The sequence below is a fragment of the Eriocheir sinensis genome, chromosome 4, assembly GCF_024679095.1.
Source record: "Eriocheir sinensis breed Jianghai 21 chromosome 4, ASM2467909v1, whole genome shotgun sequence".
Lineage (NCBI taxonomy): Eukaryota > Metazoa > Arthropoda > Malacostraca > Decapoda > Varunidae > Eriocheir > Eriocheir sinensis.
In genome coordinates, this window is record NC_066512.1 from 18,004,791 (window position 1) to 18,030,972 (window position 26,182).

At 46.3% G+C, this 26,182-nt stretch overlaps 2 protein-coding genes across 8 annotated transcripts in view; one reads left to right on the top strand and one right to left on the bottom strand.

The window, feature by feature from the left end:
- Positions 1-26,182, bottom strand: part of LOC127009257 (ecdysone-induced protein 74EF-like) — a 107,166-nt gene that overhangs the window by 28,990 nt on the left and 51,994 nt on the right. Inside the window, exon 1 of one of the 7 annotated variants that reach the window (XM_050882179.1) lies at positions 11,089-11,104. The exons of the other annotated variants lie outside the window; for them this stretch is intronic. The gene's annotated coding sequence lies outside the window, so the exon portion shown is untranslated. Of the gene's footprint in view, positions 1-11,088; positions 11,105-26,182 lie in introns of those variants that run through there. 7 annotated transcript variants of the gene reach the window in all.
- The window catches only part of LOC127009283 (U7 snRNA-associated Sm-like protein LSm11), a 22,207-nt gene continuing 11,389 nt past the window's right edge, over positions 15,365-26,182 (top strand). Inside the window, exons 1-3 of the mRNA XM_050882231.1 lie at positions 15,365-16,157; positions 17,772-17,847; positions 18,401-18,516. Of these exons, the coding sequence (XP_050738188.1) occupies positions 15,981-16,157; positions 17,772-17,847; positions 18,401-18,516 (369 nt within the window). The 5' untranslated portion in view covers positions 15,365-15,980. The remainder of the gene's footprint in view (positions 16,158-17,771; positions 17,848-18,400; positions 18,517-26,182) is intronic.

Below are 26,182 nucleotides of genomic sequence, written 5' to 3' on the forward strand. Positions count from 1 at the left end.
GGAAGGATTGTACAACGGAAAGAAAGAAAAAAAGGAAGGAAGGAAGGAGGGCAAGTAGGTAAGAGAACGAAAATAAAATAAAGGAAGGAAGAAAAGATGGGAGGAAGGAAGGAAGGATTGTACAAAGGAAAGAAAGAAAGAAAAGAAAGAAGAAAGGAAGGAAGGAGGGGAAGTAGGTAAGAGCACGAAAATAAAAAAAAGGAAGAAAAAAAAAGGAAGGGAGGAAGGGAGGAAGGTAGATAGGAGGGAAAGAAAAAAAGGAGTAAGAAAGGAAGGAAGGTTGGTAGGTAGGTACGTAGAATGAATAGGAAGATAAAAAGGAAAAAAAAAAGAAAGGAAGGAGACGAGAAAGGAAAGAAATCATCACCTATATATTCTTAAATTTTGGTGTGAGGTACTTTTTGAGTTTCTGTCGAGTGTCTCTCTATCCATTGTTTCAAATCTCAAGGGCGTGACACTGCCTCGGCGACACACTCTCTGTAGGGCGGCATATTCACTTAATCATTTTTCTTGTTGTTCGAGTCGCACATCCGCGTAACAACACCACCTTTCTTCTTTTCCTCGTACCCTTCCTTTTCCTCTCATCTTCTTGCGCTTCACCGCCCCACTCTACGCTGGTAACACTCCCTCCTCCTCCTCCTCCTCCTCCTTCTCCATCGCGTCTCGTGTCTGAGCTGCTATCTGCTATCTATACAGGTAACATTGAAAGCAGAAAGAGAGAAAGAGATAAAAAGCTATTGCACTAGTAAATATATTGTCAATCTATCAATTTTGTCAGTCTACCTAATTAATTTCTTGATTGACTGACTCACTTCCATTTCTTATCTAGTTTTTGATCAGCGTTCGCGTGCAGGAAAGAAAATATCAAGTGTCTGATCGCGTGCGTGCAAGAACAAGAAAATGAGTTCGTGATGGAGAGGTGCAGGCGGCGGCGGGATGCAGCGGGCGGGTGTCTTCGCGGGCGGAGTGAGTCACACGGAGCCTTCAAACACTTCACGGGCGGTCGATGCTTCGTGAGTTTAGAAGCATCAAGGTCTGGGGCGATATCACGAAGAGGTTGATTTTTTTTTCGATTTTTCTTAAAGGCTGACTAGGGATGATATTTTACTCCTCTCCTTTGTTCGATATTTTAGGTATTTGTAGTGTTAGTGTTAGTGTTAGTGTGTGTGTGTGTGTGTGTGTGTGTGTGTGTGTATCAGATGGTGCGCGAATGTCCAAGATGTCATCCAGCATCCATGATTATTTGTATCCACGTCTTTTAATATTTGTTCTTCCCATTTAAATTCCCATCAGCCGAACACCAAATTCTAACACAATGCTCCTTAATACCTATGTTCCTTAATACCTGTGCTACCTTATCGCGTTATCTTTACGGTTACTGCTTCTTGGATATCGGTAAGTGCAATCCCACCTCTGCCTCGCTGCATACAAGATTTAGACTGTGCTCCCCTCTTATCTATTTTGCTTAGCTTTGTATCGGAAAGGTTAAGTCGTGCCTCACAAATTTCTTTACCTCTTGGACAACATATATATCCAAGACCTATACAACTCATTATCGTATCTACATTCCCGTACCGTATTGGTCCAAGTCATCTTCAGTCTTTCATCTCTCGTTTAGATACTCGTCAATACTCTTTTTTTTGTAGGGGGAGTTATCAGCGGGTCTTTTTCTGAGTCTTTTTTTTTTCCCCTTGAGCTGCTTCCTTTACTATAATACTATAAAAAAATCTCCTCTATCGCAAACCTGTCCTCAGTCTCTCATTTACTTTGTCCAGTTTTGCAGCGAAAGCGTTAACCCGTGAATTCATCTTTCCCTTTTCCTCTTAACTCTCGCATCTACTCTGTCCAGTTTTGTAGTGAAAGAGTTAGCGCGAGTATCCATCTTTCCCTTTTCCTCTCGCATCTACTCTGTCCACATTGGTAGGGAAAGTGTTAACCCGTGTATTCACCTTTCCTTTTTCCCTTTGACTCCTATCCCGTACTCACTTCGCGTCTATTTTGTCCAGCTTTGTATCGGCATGCGACCCGTGTATTCATCCTTCCTTAATCCCCTTGACTTATATACTTAACCCGTGTATTCACTTTTCCTCTTTCCCCTTTGTCTCCTATCCCGTACTCCGCGTCTATTTTGTCCAGCTTTCTATCGGCATGCGACCCGTGTATTCATCCTTCCTTAATCCCCTTGGGTGGCAAACTCTCGAAACACAAAGGCTTCCTCTGCGTCCGGCTTCCTCACGCTACACGGCCTCGGCGACACACTCTGTAGGTCGGCGTACGGATCGATGGCGCGGCATATTCACTTATTCTTCTTTCTTGGTCTTCCGAGTCTCACATCCGCGTAACAACACCACCATCCTTTCTCTCCTCGTCCCCTTCCTTTTCCTCTCATCTTCTTGTGCTTCGCCGCCCCCGCTCTCCGATAGTAACACTTCTTCATCCTCCTCCTACTCCTTCTCCATCGCGTCTCGTGTTTGAGCTCCTCCTCACCTCGTTTTGCATGACGTCACCATTACCCTTAAGGACACGTGACTCGGGGATATTTGCTATGTCTCAAGGAGGAGGAGGAGGAGGAGGAAGTGGGGGAAGAGGGGAAGAAGAACGGAAGAACGAGAATAGGAGGAGACTGTGGAAGGCAAGTGACGAAAGAGAGGAAGTATGAAAGAGAGAGGAAGGAAGAGGAGACAAGTAAGGGTGGATAAAAAGCCTCCCAGAGCCAACCCCTCCTCCTTCTTCTCCTCCTCTTCCTTAAGTGTGCTTCCAGTACACTCAAGGCTTCTTCCTCACGTGACCTGGTCCATTTCCCCGCTGCTATGGGTGACCTGGTCTTCTCTCTTAACGAAGTGTATAGGCCTTGTTTTTGCGGCCTCAGGTTCACCTCGCAACTCAGTAAGAAATCTGTTTTGCGCAAAGTATGTCACGGCTTAGGCCTCCTCTTCCTGCCCCACTCCCGGGTGACCCAAGACCTTGCACTTACGTCACTCACTCACACACACATGACGTAAAAGTATAAATGGAAGCATGGAAGAAAAGGACGAGGAGGGGACGGAAGAGGATGTGGTAGAGGGGGGTAAGGAGGAGGAGGAGGAGGAGGAGAACATATAACCAATAGTGAACGTGACATAAGACGATATGGAAGCAGGTATACGGATGGGTTTATGTCATGAAGGGGGGGGAGAGAGAGAGAGAGAGAGAGAGAGAGAGAGAGAGAGAGAGAGAGAGAGAGAGAGAGAGAGAGAGAGAGAGAGAGAGAGTGTTGGACTAGCTTTTCATTATAACCGTGTAGAACCTTTGTCGGATCAGTAATTTCACGTAACAGCGTATAGCCACTGACGCCGCAGAAGTGAGGTGTTGGATTGACCTTTATGCGTGGAACCATTGTTGGATTAGTTATTTCAAGTCGCAGCGTAGAGCCACTGACGCCGAAGAGTGGAACAAAGGGTCCGATGTTCTTCAGGGTTGTCAGGGAGCCCCACAGCATCCCAGCATCGCATCTCGCCCGCCGTCACCACCTCCGCCGCCGCCTCACTCCCAGACTCGGTTCACTTATTTTCTGCGACACTGACAATTTAATCTCGACGCCAATCTCACGCCCAGAAGGATATCACGAACTCTTCCTAAATTAATTCGCGCTGCATTACTGAAGAGGTGCAAGACGTCAGGGGAAGGGAGACTCATTATATTTCTCATCCCATGCACGCCCAGCCCCTCACAGACCCAGCCAAAGCCGCACTCCTAGTTGGAAAAAACATACGAAGAAACCACACCAGAAGATTTAATAGGTTATCTCAAGCTAATGTTTTTCGCCACTTTGCCAAGGTCGGACTTCGGATTTTAGTATAGGGATATTGTAACGAAATTTTCTGTCCTCCTTTCTTGACGATCACGATATTTGCAAAGTGATATTTTCGAGAATAATAACAACAATAATACTAATGAATAATAAAGAGAGATGAGAAAAGTGAGGAGGAGGAGGAGGAAAACAAAACCGGTAACAAGAAGAAGAACAACAACAACTGTTTTAAAAGATACTACCACATCACTCAAGGAAGGCAAGAAGGTGGAGGTGGAGTCAGTCAGTCAGTCAGTCAGTAAGTCAAGCCGTGAGAGTGAAGGACAACCATTCAGCAAGTAAGCAACAGCGCGGGGGAAGACTCAAGTTGAAAGCCGAGAAGCCCGCCAGAGAAAAGTGCATTGTGGAAGCCCTGCGAGTAGACAAATACAAAGGTAATTTAAATCCCTTCTCCCAAAAGTTAGTTCGACCGCTGCCACCTTGTAATCAAACGGACCTGGCATTCTCAAAGGGATAGCAACCAACATAAAAAGTACAGAAAAAAAAGAGTTCGCAAGAAAAGATGGTTGACATAACGAACGAAGCGCAGAAGTAAACACAACACGACCTCGGAATGACGAAAAAAAGTGAAGGTAAATAAAGAGGTTCCAGGTGTAGCGTGTTTCCGGGGCTAATCACAGGTAATGAAAGGAAGGGAGGTGAACAGCAAGCAGGTAAACGGTTTAAATAAGAGCCAAGCGGACTGAAGATGTGAGGGTAAATTTAAGGAAATGGAGAAGGGGGAACGGTAGGAGACAGTTGGGAGGAGGCAGTGGGGAGGAGACAGTGGGGAGGAGACAGTAAGGAGGAGACAGTAAGGAGGAGACAGTGGGGAGGAGACAGTGGGGAGGAGATAGAGGGGAGGAGACAATGGTTGGTCATTTATGTGAGGAAAAAATACAGCTGTTGTTAGTTATGAAAATGAGGGAATGTTACACTGACAACTAGTTATAAGGAAGAATTCGACTAATGTTATGATAGTGAGCAGGGGAGGAGGACTGAGTGAACTTTTGTGTGTAATAAAAGAATAATAACACGATACGGCAAAGATAGTAAAAGTAAGACAAAATCGATGACGCTGAATTAAAAAAAAAAACAAGTATAAGATAAAGGAAAAAAAAAGACTGAAAACAAAAATAAAAATAAAGTAGTAGAAAACGAAAGAGTAACTAAAGTAGAAGAAATACAACGATAAAGAAAAAAAATGACAAGAACAAAACACAAAACTTCCTTACGATGGCAAAAGAAAAAAAAAGGAAGACACACGCAGCACGGAACACAGCATACACACACACACACACACACACACACACACACACACACACACACACACACACACACACACACACACACACACACACGTACTTCCCCTCCAACCCCTTCCCCCCCCGCCGGTAGAACAAAGACATACAATAAATAACAACAAGAAGAGCAACACAAACGAAGCCGGGGCAAAGAGATGGGCAAAAAGAGGCGGGCGGGGCGGGGCGGGGCGGGGGCGGGCGGAGCAAAGGGAAGGCGAGGAGGGGACGAAAAAAAAAAAAAAGGGTCTAAGGCCGTACTGGTGTTAACGCTGGAAATGGGTGAAGCCAAGGAAATGTGCTACGTGGAGGCGAGCAGGACTATACCATGCACGTGTCCTGAGCCTCCATGCATTGACCCTAGCTGACCTTCCTTTTCCTTCCCTTCCTTTCACATCTCTGTTTCTTTGAAGGAGCAATAGTTTTTTTCTCTCTCTCTCTCTCTCTCTCTCTCTCTCTCTCCTCCCTATTATGTCATATATAGCAGGGGTTGTGACACTCTTTCTCCCCCTTGGACATCCTACACCTGCTTTTCCTATTATTGCTATTATTATTATTATCATTATTATTATTATCATTATTATTATTGTGTATGAGTAAGTTGCGCAAGTACATGTAAATACTAACAACGAAAAGCGTAGGAGAGGAATACAGAAATAAATATACACAGGAAAAGGAAATGATGCAGTATGAAAGGAAAGGGAGGAGGAGGAGGTAAAAAAAGGAGGGGGGTGAAACGGAACAAAGAAGATAAAGAGGAGGAGATCAACTGTATGGTACTGACGCAGAAATCCCCTCTTTAGCAAGGTGTAGAGAGGCCAACTAAGAGAGAGAGAGAGAGAGAGAGAGAGAGAGAGAGAGAGAGAGAGAGAGAGAGAGAGAGAGAGAGAGAGAGAGAGAGAATATGAGGGGGGGGGGAGTCTTTCAATACACCCTTGTTAAATAATCAACTCTCCTCTCGACACACACACACACACACACACACACACACACACAGAGTTCACAGGTGCATGCCGCTGATAGTCATATAACACCACCAACATCACCACCACTCCACCACCACCACCACCACCAACACCACCACCACCACCACCACCAACAACACCACCACCAACAACAACAACAACACCACCACCGCCAACAACAAAAATAGTATGAGATCAGAAACCTTACATTTTTTTTTCCTACTCCAACACTGTCGTAACACTTTCCCTTGTCCCTTCCTCCCTTTTCCTCCTCCCCCCCTTCCCCCGTCCCCCTCTCCTCCCCCCCTCTCCTCCTCCAGCCTGGCCCCTTGATCCTGACGTCCATGGCCTGCACCGGCGGCCCCTAATGGACACTGACCTAAACCGGATCAGCGGCCCCGAGGAGGAGGTCACTTTCCGCCAAGTCACCCTGCATGCATAGGACGACCCCCTCACCTGCCCCTTCACCCTACTCCTCAGAAAAACCCCTAGAGCCCCCCCTCCTTCCCCTTCCCCTCACCCTAGTTATACTTCTCACAAGGCCCCCTGAAGTTCCTCTCTCTCATTCTCTCCTTTTCCCCTAGTCGTCCCCCTCTCTCTCTCCCTTCCCCTCCCCTGAAGTTCTCTCTCTCTCTCTCTCTCTCTCTCTCTCTCTCTCTCTCTCTCTCTCTCTCTCTCTCTCTCTCTCTCTCTCTCTCTCTCTCTCTCTCTCTCTCTCTCTCTCACAAGACCCCTCTCTCTCTCTCTCTCTCTCTCTCCTTTTTTCCTCCCCCTCCCCCTTACCCTCCCCTTACTCCTCACAAGACCTCCTGAAAACCATCCCCCCCTCCCCCTACACTATTCAAACTCCTCACAAGACCACTCCCCCTTCTCCTCCCTCTCTCCCTCAACCTCACCTTGCTCCTCCTCCGCACAAAGACCCCTTGGAGTCCCTCTCTCCTGACCCCTTCACTTCCCTTCCCTCCCTCCTCCTACTCCTTAGACCCACACCCACACACCCCTCGAAGTCCCTCTCACCCTCGATCTCACCCTACACGTCTCCATTACAGCACTCTCTGACCCTTTGCCTTGTTGCACTTATAACCCTTCACGTGACCTTCCGCGGCACTCCCCCTCTCTCTCCTTCCCCCGCCCTTCCACCCCCAGTTGGTAACGATAACATCCAGTAATCTTCGGGAACACACACACACACACACACACACACACACACACACACACACACACACACACACACACACACACACACATATTTTTGCCTCTTGTTTCTCGTTATTTAATCTTTTTTCCTTTGTTTTCGTGGTTTTATTTATTTATTTTTTTTACTATGATTCGTATTCTTAATTTTTTGCAGCAGCTGATACAAATTTTTATAGTAATATATCGTGTTTTAGTATTAACGCCTTTTGTATCACCTCTATGAACTATTTTTCTAGGTTAACTGATCATTGTTTTTTTTTTTACGGGAGAGGGTATACGTTGTGTGTGTGTGTGTGTGTGTGTGTGTGTGTGTGTGTGTGTGTGTGTGTGTGTGTGTGTGTGTGTGTGTGTGTGTGTGTGTGTGTGTGTGTGTGTGTGTGTGTGTGTGTGTGTTCCTCTTTATTTTTCTTTTCCTCGTTTCCCTGTTTTATATACTCCGCCTCTACTCTTTTTCCTTTTTTAATTTCTATTTTCCTCATTTATTGTTTACTTGAAGTTTCCTTTTTATCTCCCTCTTTCCTCTCCTCTGTTTTTCTTTTCCCTTCCTTTCTTTTTTATTTTCCTTGTTTCCCTTTCCTATGTTTTTTCTTCCCTCTCCTCTCATCTCGCCTCCTTTCCCTACCCTTCCCTTTCCGGGCAAATATGTGTAAAAAGCTTATTTATCGATTTATCTCTTCTTGACTGACGCATGGCGAACCCTTCTCGTGTCTCCAGGCAAGTTCATCAACCAGGTGATTCTGCGCACCTGCCAGAACTCGATTTAAGGTGAAACTTTAAACAAAATCTGAAGTTATTGTAAATTTTACAACGAGAATAGCACAAGCACAGTTAATGATTGATTTGAGTTACTTTTTTATCAGAGCTACACTGGCCTTGAAAATGAGGAGGAGGAGGAGGAGGAGGAGGAGGAAGAATAGGAGCCACATTAGCAAGACCGACAACAATACAAATTTTTGAAGCTCGGGAATCGCCAGTTTGCTTGCACGTTCCCGGCCAGTTTTGGCTGGTCTGACTCAGCGAGGTGTCGGCGCCTCGCTCACCTGACGCGGCGTTTGTCTCCCCGGATCTCCCACGCCTGGCACGCCGTCGCACCCGAAGCCTTACGGCTTACAGAGACACGTGTTATCCTTTCAAGGCCGCCGCCGCGCTGTCCCTCTGTGTTCCCAGCGGCGGCCGTCACCTGGGCGTCATAACTCCCGCCCTGGGCCGCCCCGCCTCCCATCCATACACAGCGCAACTTATGGGATTTATTTATAACCCTTGTGTTCTTACTTCAGTGCTCGGTTATGTATGAAACCTGTTTTTTTTTTTCAATGGAAAGAAAATGATGCATGACCTGAATGAATGGGGTGTGCGTGGTAAAAATGTGTTTGTCATCACCGGCGACCGTTTGTAAGTCCATTTAGTGTTACCGATTATGTGTTGTTAAGAATGGCGCTGCACCAGCAAACTAAAAATAAGAAACATAAGCAACTTAATACATAAGAGGAACAAAGTATGGAGCGTGGAGCGTCGGGAGTCAGTGCACCTCCCCGCGTTGTGCGGCTTCCCTCTCGCGGAGTGCCGCTGCCGGCGACTCTGAGTGACGCGACGCGGCACCCAGGGACGCCAGTGTCTCCTCGCCCCCTTCTGGTTACTTTCATTCGGGCACGGACGAGAGGACGGAGAGTAGACAAGAAAGACATGGTCAATTAGTGTGTCAATCAGTTCATTAGCAGCTCCTTCCCTGTATCTTCCGGGGGCCCGTCAGCTGCGTGGGCTGTGGGACAGCATAGCCAGGGGTCGGTCACCCAGCCAGTCATTCCCTCGCCGGCACGGACTAATCAGAGCAGCAGGGTCTGCGTCTTTTATGAGTAGAGGATAACTGGATTTATAACTAAATGTCCTTTCATTTCTAAGTAATTTCGGGGCATCATCAGCATCATCAGCGGGGCCGTGGAGCGCTGCCCTCCACGCCGGGGCGCGCGGCTGCCAACGTTCACATTTGTAGCAACGACTCGTCATCTTTAACGGCCAAGGCAAAAATAATTAATAGAAAATGTTCACGTGAGGTGAAAAGTTGCATTCGTTACTATTAATTAGTCTAATTATATAACTTAAACTCATTTATAGAGAAATACATTAATCAAGTGATCAAGGAATAAACTTTTTTTTTCCTCTACATGGCTTTGGCTATCACTGCCATACATGCAAGTGTACTGCATGTATGGCAGCAGCAACAATGACTCTTTCTGTATCGATTTATCTGTGAATACCTGAAGGAAATATAAAAGGGCACAGTTTAGCCACGGATGGGTCGGGTTGAAAAGAGGAAAGGTGAAGCGAGTCTGCTGTTGGGGTTCGTCTCAATAATTCAGTTCGTTTAAGACAGCACTGAAAATATTACAGTAATTTGGTCTCGCGAGATGTCAGTCGTGTGTTGTCTCTCGGGGCCGCCGGGTGCAATCTGCGAGTGTTGTACCTGACGCCGCGCCCCGCCCCTGCCCGAGCAACACTTAAACCCGCGTCTTCCAGTTACTGGTGTGCTCTTTCACGCTCCCTTCCGTCAGGGCAGGCAGGTGCACCAACTTTCTTCGGACGAGCCACAAGTCACTGTTATTTGTAAGTCACTCCGCCTCCCAGTGCTTAGATTTGACTTTTAATCTCAATGTGCCTGGCACACATCCCCCCCTCCCCCCCCCCCCCTCTCTCTCTCTCTCTCTCTCTCTCTCTCTCTCTCTCTCTCTCTCTCTCTCTCTCTCTCTCTCTCTCTCTCTCTCTCTCTCTCACACACACACACACACACACACACACACAGACACACACACACACTATGATCAATAAGTTTTGCGCGCCCTCCCTCCCTCTAAGCCTCGTCGCTGCTTCGGGATAATGAAATCATTGCCTGCTGACCTTATGTTTTCCAACCACTGCCTTTGATGTGGATCCAGACAATCTTCAGCAAATAATTTAATGATGTCTAAAACGTAATTCGATCTCTTTTTTTCAGTCCTTCTCATTGAAGTGCACATTTGCTACAGATACGATGCCCTATATCATTATTGTCATTGCACTCACAAGGATACTTTGTTCATTTTATATTCATTTTCTCCACAAGTTTGATAAAACGCGGTAACTTTCATCGACTGAGTCTGAATCTTGATTGAAAAAACTGAGTTGTCTTTTTTTGGAAACCGGACGAGTGAGACCTTGGTGAGGGTGGGGTGGACTGGTTAGCGGAACACTCTTGAACACCGGGCCTCGAGGGGTGCCGGCGAAGAGGGAGGGTGTCTCTACCTGCCCGCCGATACTTGAGCACCTCGTCTTCGAAGTGGCCCCCCTCATCCAAAACCTCATCCACTTCACGCCTCATCGCGGCCCTCAAGTACGTCAAGCAATACACGGGCGGAGTCTTGGTAGCAGCACCTCTCCAGCGGCTAAAAACAACTAACAACACCTCCCGCCCCTCCCAGGAGAGCTAAATCGATGGTGTAATCTTCATATTCTCAAGCTTTTCCTAACTTGGCCGCCACCGCCCGCAAGTCACTCTGTCAGACACCACCACCACCACCACCACGCCCAAACCTCAGCACCCACCACTACAGCCACTACCATGCACCATCACTGACCACCACCATCTTCACTTAGCTATACAAACACCATCCCCTATTCCCTTACCTATCTGACCCACTAACACTTTACCGCTGTCTCCGTTAATACCCAACAACTCCACTGCCTCCCACCACCATCACTAACCAAGCTATGCACACACCACCTCCCCAAATCGCACAGTTCCTCTGCCAGTTTATACACTCACTAACACCTCAACATTGTCTCCACCAAACACACACACAACAGCTCGACTGACTGCAGCCTCCCACCACCACCGCCACCGCCGCCACCACCACGAGCCGCCTACACCTCACGAGAACACTTCGATAACCGACAACCCAGCGAGCCCACTTTACACACTCTGGCACTCTCCCAAGCGTGGTGCCACCCACCTGCACCGTCACCACCACCACTGTCTCTGAGACCAGCAACACCACCAGCAAAACCTCTACTATTGAAGGTCTTGCCGAAACTACTACTACTACTACTACTACTACTACTACTGCTACTACTACTACTACTACTACTACTACTACTACTACTACTGCTGCTGCTGCTACTACTACTACTACTCTTATGTAAAAGTCATCTCGATTCATCACGACCTCTATAACTGTTACACACACACACACACACACACACACACACACACACACACACACACACACACACACACACTCTCCCTACCCTCATTACTACGGTCAATCACACGCTCCCCAGGGCAATTAATACAGAAAACATTTACAAATCCAACCTCCAGATATTCCTAAACGCTGGCAGGAAGAAAAAGGAAAAAAAAACAAAAAAAAACTTCACCTCACTAATAATTTCAAAGCACAGCCCCAACACCAAAGCTTGAACTGAATATTTTTGTCATGATTTAAAACATTTTCATCTTTTTCACACCACGAAGGAAGGATGATGTTAAAGTTAGTTTGTATCTCAGGACGGGACAGTGTGTGCATGTGTGTGTGTGTGTGTGTGTGTGTGTGTGTGTGTGTGTGTGTGTGTGTGTGTGTGTGTGTGTGTGTGTAAAAAAATAATAAATACATAAAGGCGTTCGGGATAAACAGTAACTTGGCAGCGGCTGAAGGGAAGGGAGGTGGGGGGAGGGAGGCGGGGAGGGGGGGGTCCGAGGGGCAGCCAGCAGGTCCACAAGTGTCGCGTGTAATCACCAGGTGGCGGCGTGTCATCACCGTAATTAGTTTTATGTGCAGGTGTACTAGACCGTAATTGAAGTGCCCGATTTGGCTTCTCGTGTAATTATGCGCAAATCCAATTAATATTAATGACTTGGACTGATTAATGTTTGATATAATTCGACGCCCGGAGTGTTTTATGATAAATTCAGTCACTTCCACCACACACACACACACACACACACACACACACACACACACACACGGGAGGAGGAGGAGGAGGAGGAGGAGGAACCCCGCCCTGCCCGGCTCAGGTCATCATGTCACGCAACACTCTCATCCTCCCCACCACCACAATCCCCACCTTCCCATCACCACCACAGTCACCACCACCGTCACCACCACCGTCACCACCAACACGCTTCATCGCCGCACGTGTCGATCGAGCTCCAACTTTCTGGCAGTAACGTTGTCTAAAATTAAGTGACGATCGAGGGCGGGAGATGAGGCTCTTAGAAGAAACATGAATTCTCCTCGAAATATTGGGCTTTGGACCGTCGCCGCCTTAGTAAAGTGCATGGCGGGTTCGGCGTGGCCCGTCTCGGCTCGGCATGGCCCGTCTCGGATCGGCGCTTGGCCTGTCTCGGCTCAGCTTGGCAAGGTTCACCCCGTGCCAGCCGCCGAGACAGACACATTCTCAACTCAGGAGACTCTGATGAAGGGACTCTGAAATCCATTATCTTTCTTATACCAGAGACTCTTCCCCCCTTCCTCTTCCCTCCCTCCCCACACTCACTCCTTATTGTTACTGCTGTTGCCATTACTTGTATGTATGTATGTACGTGTGTGAGGGGGCAGGGGTATGAATAGGTGTGAATCTTAAGTGGTTACGGGAGTGTATAGTTGAGGTGGTAAGGGTTCAGGATCGTTAGGGACAAAGGGAACTAAATTACAAGGTGAAAAAAAGGTATTCAAGTTAAATTATTGCCTTCGTTTTTATAAGACTGCAACGTGTATTTGTCATCCTATATTTCTCCCTCTCCCACTCTCAACATCTGTCCCATTCTTTATTCTTAGTTCTTCCTCCTTCAATTTTTTTTTCTTCTTCTTCTTCTTCTTCTTCTTCTTCTTCTTCTTCTTCTTCTTCTTCTTCTTCTTCTTCTTCTTCCTTCTCCTCCTTCTTCTTCTTTTTCTTCTTTTGCCGTTACACACTTTATCTACTTTTTCTTTTTTTTACTTCTCGTTCTTCTTGCTCTTCTTCTTCTTCTTCTTCTTCTTCTTCTTCTTCTTCTTCTTCTTCTTCTTCTTCTTCTTCTTTTTCTTCGTCCTCCTCCTCTTCCTTCAGACCCCTACATTAGCAGCTCCCACGTCACCAAGTATAAAAGAACAGACACTTCAATTGCCCCCGCCGATGGCAGATAATCATTAAGCATTACGTGAGACTCCGTAAATCAATTCCTGTCCGTTTTACTTCTGTCGTGTCTTAAATTCTTCAACGCTCACGGAGATTAGAGTCCATTAAGTAATTTGGAACCACCGCTCTTGTTGACAGTGTGCCCTCAAAAACTTTCCAACGTCCCCCCCCAAAAAAAAAGAGATAGAGAAAGAAAAAAAAGGAAATTGCTGGTGTCAACTGTTTTTTCCTCTTTACTTTCTCGCTTTCGTAAAATAAACGAGACGATGAAATTTACCTTTACTATGTGTCTATCTGTCTATCTATCTATTTATCTACCTAACTATCTATCTTTCTGTCTATATATCTATTCACTCTTACTTTATTTACTGTTGACATGTTAGTTAATGGAAGAAAAGACGACTCACATGAGACTGCTATCATTATCATTGTCATTATTATTATTATTATTATTACTGATACTTTTATTGCTCCTACTACTAAACTCTGGTGTGTGTGTGTGTGTGTGTGTGTAATTCACCTCTTGGTCTGCTGCGGGTCTCTCTCGAGACAGCCAGCCGTTCCCCTACGGAAGAGCACAGAGCTCGTAGTACCGATCTTTGGGTAGGACTGAGACCACTCACACACAACACACCGCGACAACGAGGTCACAACTCTTTGCCTGACGTCGCGTACCTACTCACTGCTAGGTGAACAGGGGCTACACGTGAAAGAAGATAAACCCAACTTATCTTCGCCCGGCCGGGGAACTGAACCTCGGTCCATCTGGTTGTGAGCCAGACGCTCTACCCCTGAGCTACCGGGCCGTGTGTGTGTGTGTGTGTGTGTGTGTGTGTGTGTGTGTGTGTGTGTGTGTGTGTGTGTGTGTGTGTGTGTGTGTGTGTGTGTGTGTGTGTGTGTGTGTGTGTGTGTGTGTGTGTGTGTGTGTGTGTGTGTGTGTGTGTGTGTGTGTGTGTGTGTGTGTGTGTGTGTGTGTGTGTGTGTGTGTGTGTGTGTGTGTCTGCAGGTGCGTTACCCTCGCTGTCAAGGAAGTGATTGGACTCAGTTACACATTACGGATCGAAAAAAAACAGAGGTAAAGGAAATTTAGAGAAAAACTGAGCCAGCCCTAAATCTCTCTCTCTCTCTCTCTCTCTCTCTCTCTCTCTCTCTCTCTCTCTCTCTCTCTCTCTCTCTCTCTCTCTCTCTCACACACACACACACACACACACACACACACACACACACACACACACACACACACACACACACACACACACACACACACACACACACACGGTTGGATGAAATTTTAAACTACAATAAAAAGAACAAAGTAAAAGTGAGTGATTGAAAATATATTATTTAGAAAGGCGTAAAAAATGAGAGGAAAAAAAAAACACTAAAACTGGAAAACTTTTGAACAAATCTGGACGCCCAACAAAACAAAAAACAAAACAAAAAAATAAAGAAGAAAACAAATTAATATTATATGTGCAGACAGGACGAACCTCACGCAATAAATATCTCAAGGTGAAATGTAAACCCTTTTAAGGTGTTCCCTCATCATATTTTATGGCCCGAAGGTACACGAAAATACTTGTACTCTTCCTCCTCCTGCTACATTCTACGACTACCACTCCTCTTACTACTACTACTACCGCACCTCCTACTATTTCTCCTACTGCTATCCCACCTACTGCCACTCCTCTTCCTACTACTACTGTTACTGCTCCACCTCCTGCTATTTCTCCTACAACTATCCCACCTTCAGCCACTCCTCCTACTACTGCTACTAATAAAAATGTAAAAAAACGATAACTCAAAGAAGCTCATCCATCTGCATCACTACTTTGTTATATTTTCCACGAATCAATATGAGCGAAAAAAGGTGAGTGCGAGGTTATACATTTATGAGAGCGCAGTCCTGACAAAATCGTGGTAAAAAATAAAGATAATTGAATAAAACGAGCTACCAACCATGTGACAGCGTGCTCTCCTTACGGCTGTACCTAATTCTACCCGTTATTAAAATCTTCAGGTTCACGTGCCGTCCGTCTCTCCAGCAGCAGCACTCATCCAGACATTGCCTTTCCTTTTCTTGTGTGTGTATGTGTGTGTTAATCGCGTATAACCAGGGACCGGTGCCGGGAAGTCTATATACAGCCTTAGAATGAGCCACAAGGACATTTAGATTTATAACTATGAGAGGGACGCAAGGGGCAAGTAAACTGACTGTAGACTGTGGAGATTTACCTTTGTAGTGTCTCTCCTTGGTCTCATTTTCATTATTTTCCTCGGTAACCGTTATGTGTCTGGTTAGTTTGTGTTTCTCTCGCATATTCTCGTCTCTCCCTTCAGTTTAAGGTGTAGAATGTAGAGATTTACATTTTTAGCGACTCTCCTTGGTCTCATTTTCATTATTTTCCTCGTTAACTGTTATGCGTCTGGTTACTTTGTGTTTCTCTCCCATAATCTCATCCTTCCGTGCAGTTTAAGGTGTTTGAATGCGGCGCGGGGTGGTGCGCGCGGCGGCCACCAGGGCGGCGCCACTTCAGTGTAAACATGGCCAGGCAGGAGGACGAGCTGGATTTCACGTCGGGGCGCTTCAACCCCGCCCGGGCCCTCGCCACACCCGATGCCCCGCTCCCTGACCCCGAGGCCGAGACGTTCGAGGACCTGTACCGCTTTAGGGAGGCGGTGCACGGCCAGAGGCTTAACGTAGAGCAGGAGATCCCCGGCGTAAGTGTGGCCGTGGCGAGGCGGGGCGGGGCGGGGCGGGGCTGGTGCTCACGTAGTATTGTGTCTCGCGGGTCTGTAAGTGCGTGTGTGGCGGTATTTCTTGGTGGTGCAGCATGTCAAGCCACAGGGGTAGACCGTAACATCCATTCATGGCCCACTGAATATGTCACGGCCCATGTTCATTATGCCATGTAAGGTGCCGGTGTCCAAAATGTATCATATTTTGGGCAAAAGGCAATGTATTTTTCACTAAGGTGAGAAGAGAAAATGTCTGAAAATCTTGTTATCACCCGTGTGACAGAAAACTTCAACATGGCAGGTGCTGGATTGAAGTGCTGGTTGCTTCCTCATCAAACTTTTTCTTATCACGTTCGGGTTCATATTGTAACCAGTGTAGCTAACCATATAGGCCAAGCTGTTGTTATCTTATATATCATGTATTTCATGGTGCTTCTGCCTTCAAAAGTTTTGTACATGGCAGGGTTTTGTTCCTTGTCAGCATATTTAGTAACTTGGTAATTATTCAAAATAATTTTTTCATGGGGCTTGATGGGTTAAGTAGATTTAGGACATTCTGGAGGCTGTATGTTGTAATGATATTCTAGCAAATTGGCATATTGATATTCAAGCAATTTAACATTATAAAAGTCTAGCACTTTAACATAAGTTATACTTGATGTGTTATTGTTAATTTAGTGTGAAATGTATGTAGCTACGGTTACCACAATAAAGAACCCTTTCTAAACTAAAAATACTTACAAAAGAGAATCTATAGACATTTAGTGCAGCAATGCACTTACTCATTATTTGGTATATATATATATGTATATATATATATATATATATATATATATATATATATATATATATATATATATATATATATATATATATTATAATCTGGATAACATTATGATTGAATTAGGATAGTACAGTAGGCTAATCTCTCCTCTATCTGGACGTCCCATATCCAAATGTGTTCCATATCTGAATACTTGGCCTTGGCTCTATAATATCTGTATCCAAATTTACTTGTCTGTATCCAGACATAAAGTTCTGATATGGCTAGGTGGGCCGGCCTACAAACTAAATAAATCAGTTTGTCAGCTAGACGGCCCCTCTTGACACGCACGGATAACCCGCCCACCACCTGAGCAAAAATTATTTTCTTAGAATTTAACATTGGATATTCCTGTTTGTTTTAATGTCTAAATACTGCAACTTAGAGACCAAGGAGCATTGCCAAAATCAGAGGGATGCAATTTAGTGTACACAGTATCAGTAGGGTCTGTCTGGATATTATTCCATATCTGGATTTTGTTTATCCAATTGGTCCGATGTCTCTATTATGTTGGATATGGGAGGGATTACTGTATGTTTTATAGTGCCTTCCCTCACACCAAGTTGTCTTACTGCATGATACTACTTTCAAGGGACATTTGAAAATAATTTCATATGACAATCTTATTTATGTTTTATACATGATACAAGTTAAAATTTAGCAAAGTGAATGTGAATCATTTAAATATAATTTGATCAATATTTAAATCTCAGTCACAGAAGGTGGTGCTGCAGGCAAGTGTGTGCTAAGTGTGGCACTGTCTACCCTTGCAGGTGCTTGGCCCCGGCGGCATCCCCAGACCACAAGTTCGCCAGGTTCCCGCTGACAGGCAGTTTACTCCAGAGCAAGGTAGGGTCCCCTTAGAGTTGATTATTCAAGTTATTAAACTAATTTCTACTCAAGATAATACATTTCAAGTACTCACTGCACCATCTACATCTCCAAGAAGCTCCACTCAGTCTTACCTGAAACAAACAAACAAAAAATGTTAGATATGTAATAAATATATTTGAAAATAATTTGATATACCGGTATATATAAATTAATTAATTGGAAATATTGTTTATGGTAACTTGTAACTAACCAAAACAAAAAAATATATAATGCAGTCTAAATGACATCTTGAGTGATGTGTAACTGTACTGGTTTTCTGTAAAATTTGAAAGGATAAAAAAAAAAAAAAATCAAATATATATACCAACTTTGAAGCTCAGAGACTAGGCATATTAATTCTGTTACACAAAATCATGTTGGAGGCAAATTTACGACTAGATTAACATATTCTTGACGAATTTTAGCATCGCATAAATTCACACCATTGGCTAACTCTAGTAAGCCGTAGGTTGATGTTTCTGTGTGAAGGAGAGACAAGTCACCCCATGTGTGCTTCCTCCCTGGCCAGGCCTGCTGAGGGGAAGGGGTCGCCGCCGGGCCCGCAACGTGATCACCCGCATGGACGAGATGACTGGCCCGCTGGCACTCCTCAGGCAGTGCCGGGACAACAACACTCGGGTCAAGGTGAGCCCACACACACACACACATTTTCTTTCCCCTCGCGACAATGATGCCAGAGCCCCACTATTGTAAGTGTCACACCTCCAATTACCGGAGCGCGCTATCGCCAGGACGTCGGTGAGCGGGTACGGGAAACACGCGAGGCTTGACGCGCGGAAGATTCCAGCCACCACGGCGTGACCGGCCGCTGGATTGCACTGGATTTTCGGCCACAAATGAGATACGAGAGACGCTTGGTCGGTTTTATCAGTCTGAACGGATTTTTGGCTTAGTATACTTGCTTGAGAACACTGAAGAGGAAGACGAGCATGAACTACGAGGGCTGTCAGGGAAGTGATAAGCGTGACGGGTGGCCGCGAGTCGTCAGGTTTTCCGATCAACTATTATAGAGACGTAGAATAGGAGGGCGGTGAGGGGGCGGCGGCGCGGAGACGGACCTTCACTGCCCTGTGCTGCCCTTTCAATTTTTTTTTTGAGGGGGGACTTAAAATTTCATTCCTAATCATATGATCTTTCCTATTCAGACTGGCCAACTTATCAATTTCTTTGGAGATGAAAACCCCGATCACCTCCATTAATGAGGCCGAGATTGGTGGGTCTGTCACTCGCCGTCTCATCGCTCCGCCACACTCGGACAACAGAAAAGCGAAAAACTGACTCGCTAATATTGAGATCTGACAAATGCAGGTTATGTTGTGTCCTAGTGATGGGCGCGACATTTACTTATTGGCAGGTTTAACGCAGCCTCTACATCTGCGAAATGTTGCATCGAACTACAAAAATCGAATCGTAAAGAGTAGAGAGGCGCCTCCACTCCCTAACCATGGAGAGGTCAGGAGTCTTGCAAACCATCTACCTTGACCCCACCACCTGACCCACCCTCCCCAACCCTCCAGGGCCTCCTCTGTCGTACTACGTATACACTAACCAAATCTTTACTCTACCATTTTCAAGCATTCAGACTCAGACGAAGAGACAGAAATGAATAAAATTAATAAAAAAATCCTCTCGCACAAGGATCTCAATTTCCGCGTAACTCAACGAAATTTAAAAGCATCTTCGTAGTTCCTGCAGTGACGTCAGCGTTCGTGTGACGTCAGGGGCTCCACAAGGCTACTGTGCGGCGGGGGAGAGGAGGCGGTGGGAAGGGATGGAAGGGGAGGAGAGAGGAGAGAGGCCTTGTGGGTGCCAACAGGACGGGAAGCGAGCTGTTGACTCATTAATTGTCGTGGTGTTGTGGTGGTTGTAGCTGGTGTTGTAGTTTGGGGACACACACACACACACACACACACACACACACACACATGGTAATTAACGCTTCCTGTACACGTCTGCATAAGTACCGCCCCTTTGCCTGCCATCGCTCCAATAATCAGGTGTGTGTGTGTGTGTGTGTGTGTGTGTGTGTGTGTGTGTGTGTGTTTGGCGACCTACGAGTCCTGAAACACCTGCCTAATAAATCAAATACTCCCCCCTCTCCCCCCTCCCCTCCCCCATTCCCTTCTCTCAGTGCCACCATGACGAACGGCAATAACAAATACACCAATCACTCCACCATTAAGGAAAAAAAAATATATAAACAGGCCCCACACAGTCACCTCGAACACACACACACACACACACACACATACACACTACCATCATACTATTAGCCACTTCGTACAACAGTCGTGAAGGACACCGCGGGAGATTACAACAGCCCTTTTACTAGCACCAGCATCACCACCATCACCACCACTATCACCATTAACTAAACCCACGTAATAAGTCATGATCAGATGTTACCACCACCACCACAACAACAATAACAGGAGGCGAGGTAGAGATAACAATGTGTGAGACCGGTCCGAGAAGGGAGAAAAGGAGAAAGGGGATGAGAAGGATATGAAGGGAGGATGGAGGGACATGGATATAGGTAGGAAGAGTGAAGTGGAATGGAAAGGTAAGGGGGGCAAGAGTTATTCCGAGGCCACTATCCTACAGGTGAGAAAGATAGAGGTAGAGATAGTAAGAATAGTAATGGCAGGGAAGGGGACGAGAAGGATGTGAAGGAAGGACATGGATATAGGTAGGAAAAGGGGAAGAGTGGAGTGGAATCGAAAGGTAAGGGGGGCAAGAGTTCTTTCGAGGCCACTATCCTACAGGTGAGAAAGGTAGAGGTGGCGATAGTAATAATGCTGCTGGTACACCCTGAGAGATAAAGTGAAGAGGGACTCAAGAAAACAATGAAAAAGCAAAAGTCCAGAAGATGAGTGATGGGGAAGACCTTAGTGAGGGACGCGTGAAGTGGTGGTGAACAAAGGGAGGGGGGAGAACTAACCAGGAGGCAGAGAGGTGGGGGTGAGAGAGGCAACCCGGCGTTAAGGGGACAAGGAGAAGCATAGGAGGAGGAGGACGGAAGGAAGGAACAGATGGAAGAGGAAGGAGGAAGAGGAACTGGGTCAAGAGAGAATAATAAGGAGTGAGGGATGGAAGAGGAATAAAACGTAAAATAATGACATCAACGCGTAAAATAAAAAAAATAAAAAAAAATGGGGAGGAGATTGAAAAGATAAAGGAGGAAGAAGATGGTCGATTCGCTTCATAATTTGGGGTCAAGCAGAGTCTGGGGGCGACAAAGTCAGGCCCAGCAGGACACCACAGGGGGTCTGCTACTTCCGCCCCCTGCCTCCTCCCCCACCTCAGTCCTCTTCCTCCAACAAACGAGGTCAGCACGGGGTGGGGGAGGGGGAGGAGGACAGGATAGGAGGAGGTCAACGGGGGCTTGCTCGTAACTTGCAAGGTCAGTATAGCTAGAGGACTTTAAATATTAATGTGTGTGTGTGTGTGTTTGTGTGTGTGTGTGTGTATGTGTGTGTGTGTGTGTGCGTGTTTTCCCCTTTCCTGTCTCCTTTGTCAGACTTATCGGTCAGGCTCTTTGTCTTCTTTGTTGCTTGTGTTTTCTCTTGTCTTCCTCTCCGTGTGTGTGTGAATACGTCCGTCTCGTTTGACCTCCTCGCGCTCTCCCCTCTCTTATATTTATGAAATTAATCATGGCTGTATTCAGAACCAGCGGAGACTTTTATACGGCAACTATCATTACTATTATTATTATTATTATTATTATTTATTGTCATTGTTATTATTCGTGATGTTGTGCTGCGAGAAGAGTAGGATGATGAATGTCATGACATTTTCAACGTTCAGATTCCAGATTATGTTTTTCGCCCTGTTTACCAGTATTCATATTCATTTATTCACGCTTCCCTTTTGTCTGCTCTCTCCGCGCCTTTCTCCTTTATCCATGTGTCAAAAAATCTCTCTCTCTCTCTCTCTCTCTCTCTCTCTCTCTCTCTCTCTCTCTCTCTCTCTCTCTCTCTCTCTCGCTCGTCACTGCATCGGGTTGCCGTAAGTTTTCAGTCACCGTGACGCGACATTAAAAACATCTCGGTGACATTTCTACATAAGTGCATTATTTTTTCGCCGCGCTGTAATGAATACGATCGTGAAGGAGCGGCAGAGTAGCAGTCGTAGCACCCGGGAAGGCACACGTAACCCTCGCCCGTCCATTGCCTCAACCTATCTATCTATCTGCGTCTCTATATACGGATGAAAGGACAGGCGTGCCGGCGTTGCAGGATTCCGGGTGGAGGAGGAGGAGGAGGAGGAGGAGGAAGAAAGGAGTGAGTGGTGAGGGAAGGGGAGTGGAGGGAGAGAGGCTAAGTAGGTCACTGGGTAAAGGTTAAGACTCGTGCACTCCTCATGTTATGGTCCTCCCCCCCCCTCCCCCCCCTTGCCTCCTGATCCCCGCGACCTGCAACCTCACCCCCGTCATACGTGTCCACACCTGTCCCCAAGGTATTCTCTTCCATCTTCTTTCCCCTTTCTCTGGAGGTCTGGCTCGCTCCCTCCTCTTCCACCCCCCCATATCTCTCTCCTCCTCCTCCTAACCCTTATCTCACTTTCCTTATTTCTCTCCTTCTCTCCCCTGCTTTCTTACCTTCCTCCCCCCTCTCCTCCCGCCCTCCCCTTCTTCCATGGCCACGCTCTCGACACGTGAAAATACCAATAAAAATTTCTCCCTATCGAAGGTTGTCCTGAGAATGTTGCTCCAGATCCCCTTGGAAGGCAGGCTGAGAGAGAGAGAGAGAGAGAGAGAGAGAGAGAGAGAGAGAGAGAGAGAGAGAGAGAGTATTGTAATTATTTCCCCTGACTCAGCTGGAAATGGCGCAGCGTTTCAAGACAACACCGCCCCTCCTTGCCTTGTCACACTCACTCAGCCTCCTCCTCGTCGTCTCGCTCAGCCTCAGCCTCGTATTCTCAAACCTTTCGGCGCCCAATTACATATATTCTACAAGGCTTTCGCAGGCGTTTCGGGCATTTTCAGGGGTAGTTTAATGGCCCTGGTGGTTGTTTAACTCTTCTTCTGTACCGAAAGCCCGATTAATCTCCATTTTGACCTTTGAAAATAGTTGATGTGCGAGGTGGAAGCGTCTCAGAATATCGCCCTTAGCCTCGTTTCAATGGGTCGTTGCATAAGGGAGGAAAACCATCACTAACAAACCGTTCTGACTTGTGATGACTCCTCGATGTTCCTTTACCTGCCTCTGCTACCCTACCTGCCTGTACTTCCCCACCTGCTTCTACTTCTCTCTCCCCTTACCTGAGACTAACGAGCGAGACGGTTCCTCAGATACGTCACTTGATCAGGTGTGTCTCCCCCCAGAACCTCTTCCTCGTGCTGGGATTGGTCGAGAACTGAACAGTGCCACGCGCGTAGAATAGCTCGACCTAACAACCCCTTTCCTTCACCCCCTTAAAAGTGGCTTGACACCCCCCATAGCTTCGCCCTGTCAACCTCTTCCCTCCTTTCCTTTACCCCCGCCTCCCCCCTAAAAAGAGCCTGGCAGTCCCCATAGCTCGACTTAACAACCCCTTTCCTTCACCCCCTTAAAAGTGGCTTGACACTCCCCATAGCTTCGCCCTGTCAACCTCTTCCCTCCTTTCCTTCACCACCCCCCTAAAAAGAGCTTGGCACTCCCCATAGCTCGTGTGTGTGAGGGAGGGGGGCGATGTGGTAATTATGAGGTGAGGTTGACGATTGATTATGAGAAGGAAGAGTGAAGTATAGGAGGATGAAGAGGAAGAATGAGTATGAAATTGGAGGAGGAGTGTGAAGGAAGTGAGGATAAGAGGAGGAGTAAAGGAGTAAATTAGAGGAAAAGGAGGATGAATGAGTGTGAGATTGGAGGAAAAGGAACACAAAGGAACACAAAGGAAGAACAAACAACAGCAGACCTGCTGGTCCTTACGAGGTTGTTTGTGACAAGCTACACTAACTATCTAATCAAAGGTGGAAGATGAAGGACAGCAAAGGCGAAGGCTCCTCCCCACCCCCCATCCCTCCAGCCAAAGCTGGCAGGAAAGGAAAAAGAACCATGCAGCATGGAAAAACTGCATGGAATTTATGTAGGAAAGAGGAAAGAACTACCATTACTGCTACCACTAACCGGGCGATAAAAGCGGACAAGGACACCAGTATTCGAAAGAACTTAACGTTATTACGACAATGAGTAATATCTTAGTTGCTGGTTGGATTCAAAACACTTGTCTAATCTATTCTTGAAGGCCGTAACTGTATCAACGACATCACAAGGTAGAGAGTTCCAAACATTAACAACTCGATTGAAGAAGAAGTATTTAGCTTCGTGCGACGAGAATCTTTTACCACTTATCTTCAAATTGTGATTTCTTCTTGTTCTATTTGATCGATCAATTGTAAAGTAATCTTCCGCATTAATATCACTGAATCCTTTGAACATTTTAAACACTTCTATTAGATCGCCTCGCATTCTTCGTTTTGATAGGCTGAATAAATTTACTTCTTTAAGCCTTTGTTCATATGACAAATTTCTCAACCTAGGAATCATCTTTGTTACTCTTCGTTGGACCCGTTCCAACTGTACACAGTTGGACCCGTTCCAACTGTACACTGTACTCTAGACGGGGTCGAACCAACGAATTATACAGTTTTAATATTACTTTTTCCGATTTATTATTAAAGACTCGTCCGATGAAGCCAACCAAGGAGGAGGAAGAAGTAGTGAATGAAGTAAGGGAAGAAGCAGAAGTCGTAGTAGTGGGAGTAGTAAGAAAAATAACATTAAGAAAGGGCGCGAGGTGGAGGCGGAGGTGTGTGAAGGTGCGTGGCGTGGTGGCGGTCACACCTTCCTTTCTTGATCGACAGAGACATTTGAATCGTCCTTTAGTGGTGACCTTAACCCGGCGCCTCGTTACGTCAACCGGGGTAGACCAATCACTAGGCAGACCTAGGCACCGGGGCTGACGTCAACCTGGTGATCACCGACGACTCGATAACTACTACTGATGCTACTCCTCCTCCTCCTCCTCCTCCTACTCCTCCTCCTACTACTACTACTACCTCTACTGATGTCATTCTAGATTCATTACATAATTTATTCAAGAGATGCTGATGGTATTGGTGATGAATGTATAAGTTGTGACAGTAGTAGTATTAGTAGTAGTAGCAGTAGCAGTAGTAGTAGTAGTAGTAGTAGTAGCAGTAGCAGTAGTAGTAGTAGTAGTAGTAGTAGTAGTAGTAGTAGTAGTAGTAGAAAATTAATCGATATAATAACAGTAATGACAACAAAAACAACACTAATGATCAAATCCTGGTGGTAGTACTCATTAACATTACAGAGAGAGAGAGAGAGAGAGAGAGAGAGAGAGAGAGAGAGAGAGAGAGAGAGAGAGAGAGAGAGAGAGAGACACACACACACACACACACACACACACACACACACACACACACACACACACACACACACACACACACACACACACACACACACACACACACACACACACACACACACAGAAAAACACACCTTTACTTAGCTTTTACGTAACCCCCTTCCCTTCCTCCCTCCCTCCCTCCCCCTCCCACCTCTCACCGCACCTCCCCGCCACCAGCTCCTTCCCTCCCTCCTTCTCTCCCACCCAACTCTCCTTGAAGGCGACCCGCACGCTGTTTCCTTCTTCAGGTGTATGTGGCATAGGCCTTCCGGTATAGGCCTCCTGGCGCCACGCTGGTGTAAAGCAATCCCGGAAGTAGTAGCCCCACCTCCTCCTCTTCCTCCTCCTCCTCCAGCTCTCTTCCTTCTTCCTCCCTCTCCCGAGCCGCCATGACAGTTTACACACCCGGTAACCATGACAACAAAAGCTGCCTCTCCTTCTCTCCCTCCGTCCCTCCCTCTCTTGCTCCTTCCCTCCTGCGGCCGCTGACTCAGTGCCGGAGAAATCTGATGTGGAGGGTAGGAGAGGCAAGGCCGAGGTTAACTAGAGGGGAGCGTGTGGCGGGGAGGTGAGGGTGGGGGTGTTGGGGTTGGGGGATGGGGTGGGTTAAAGTGATGGTGGTGGGGATTCAAAGGGCGTTTATGGCGACATTTTATACACGACTTGTCTTCCCAACCTTCCGTCCAGCTCTTGTGTCTTCTTTTTATTTTCTCTCTTTTGTTGTTGTTCTCTCTAAATCTTCCTAATTCTTACCTACCTCTAGTGTCTCTTCCTCCTTCTTTTTTCCTCCGTGTCTCTCTCTCTAGTCTCCATTCATCTTCCTCCTCTTCCCTCCATCTCTTAACTACGCCATTTCTTCGTTAACTCATTTTCT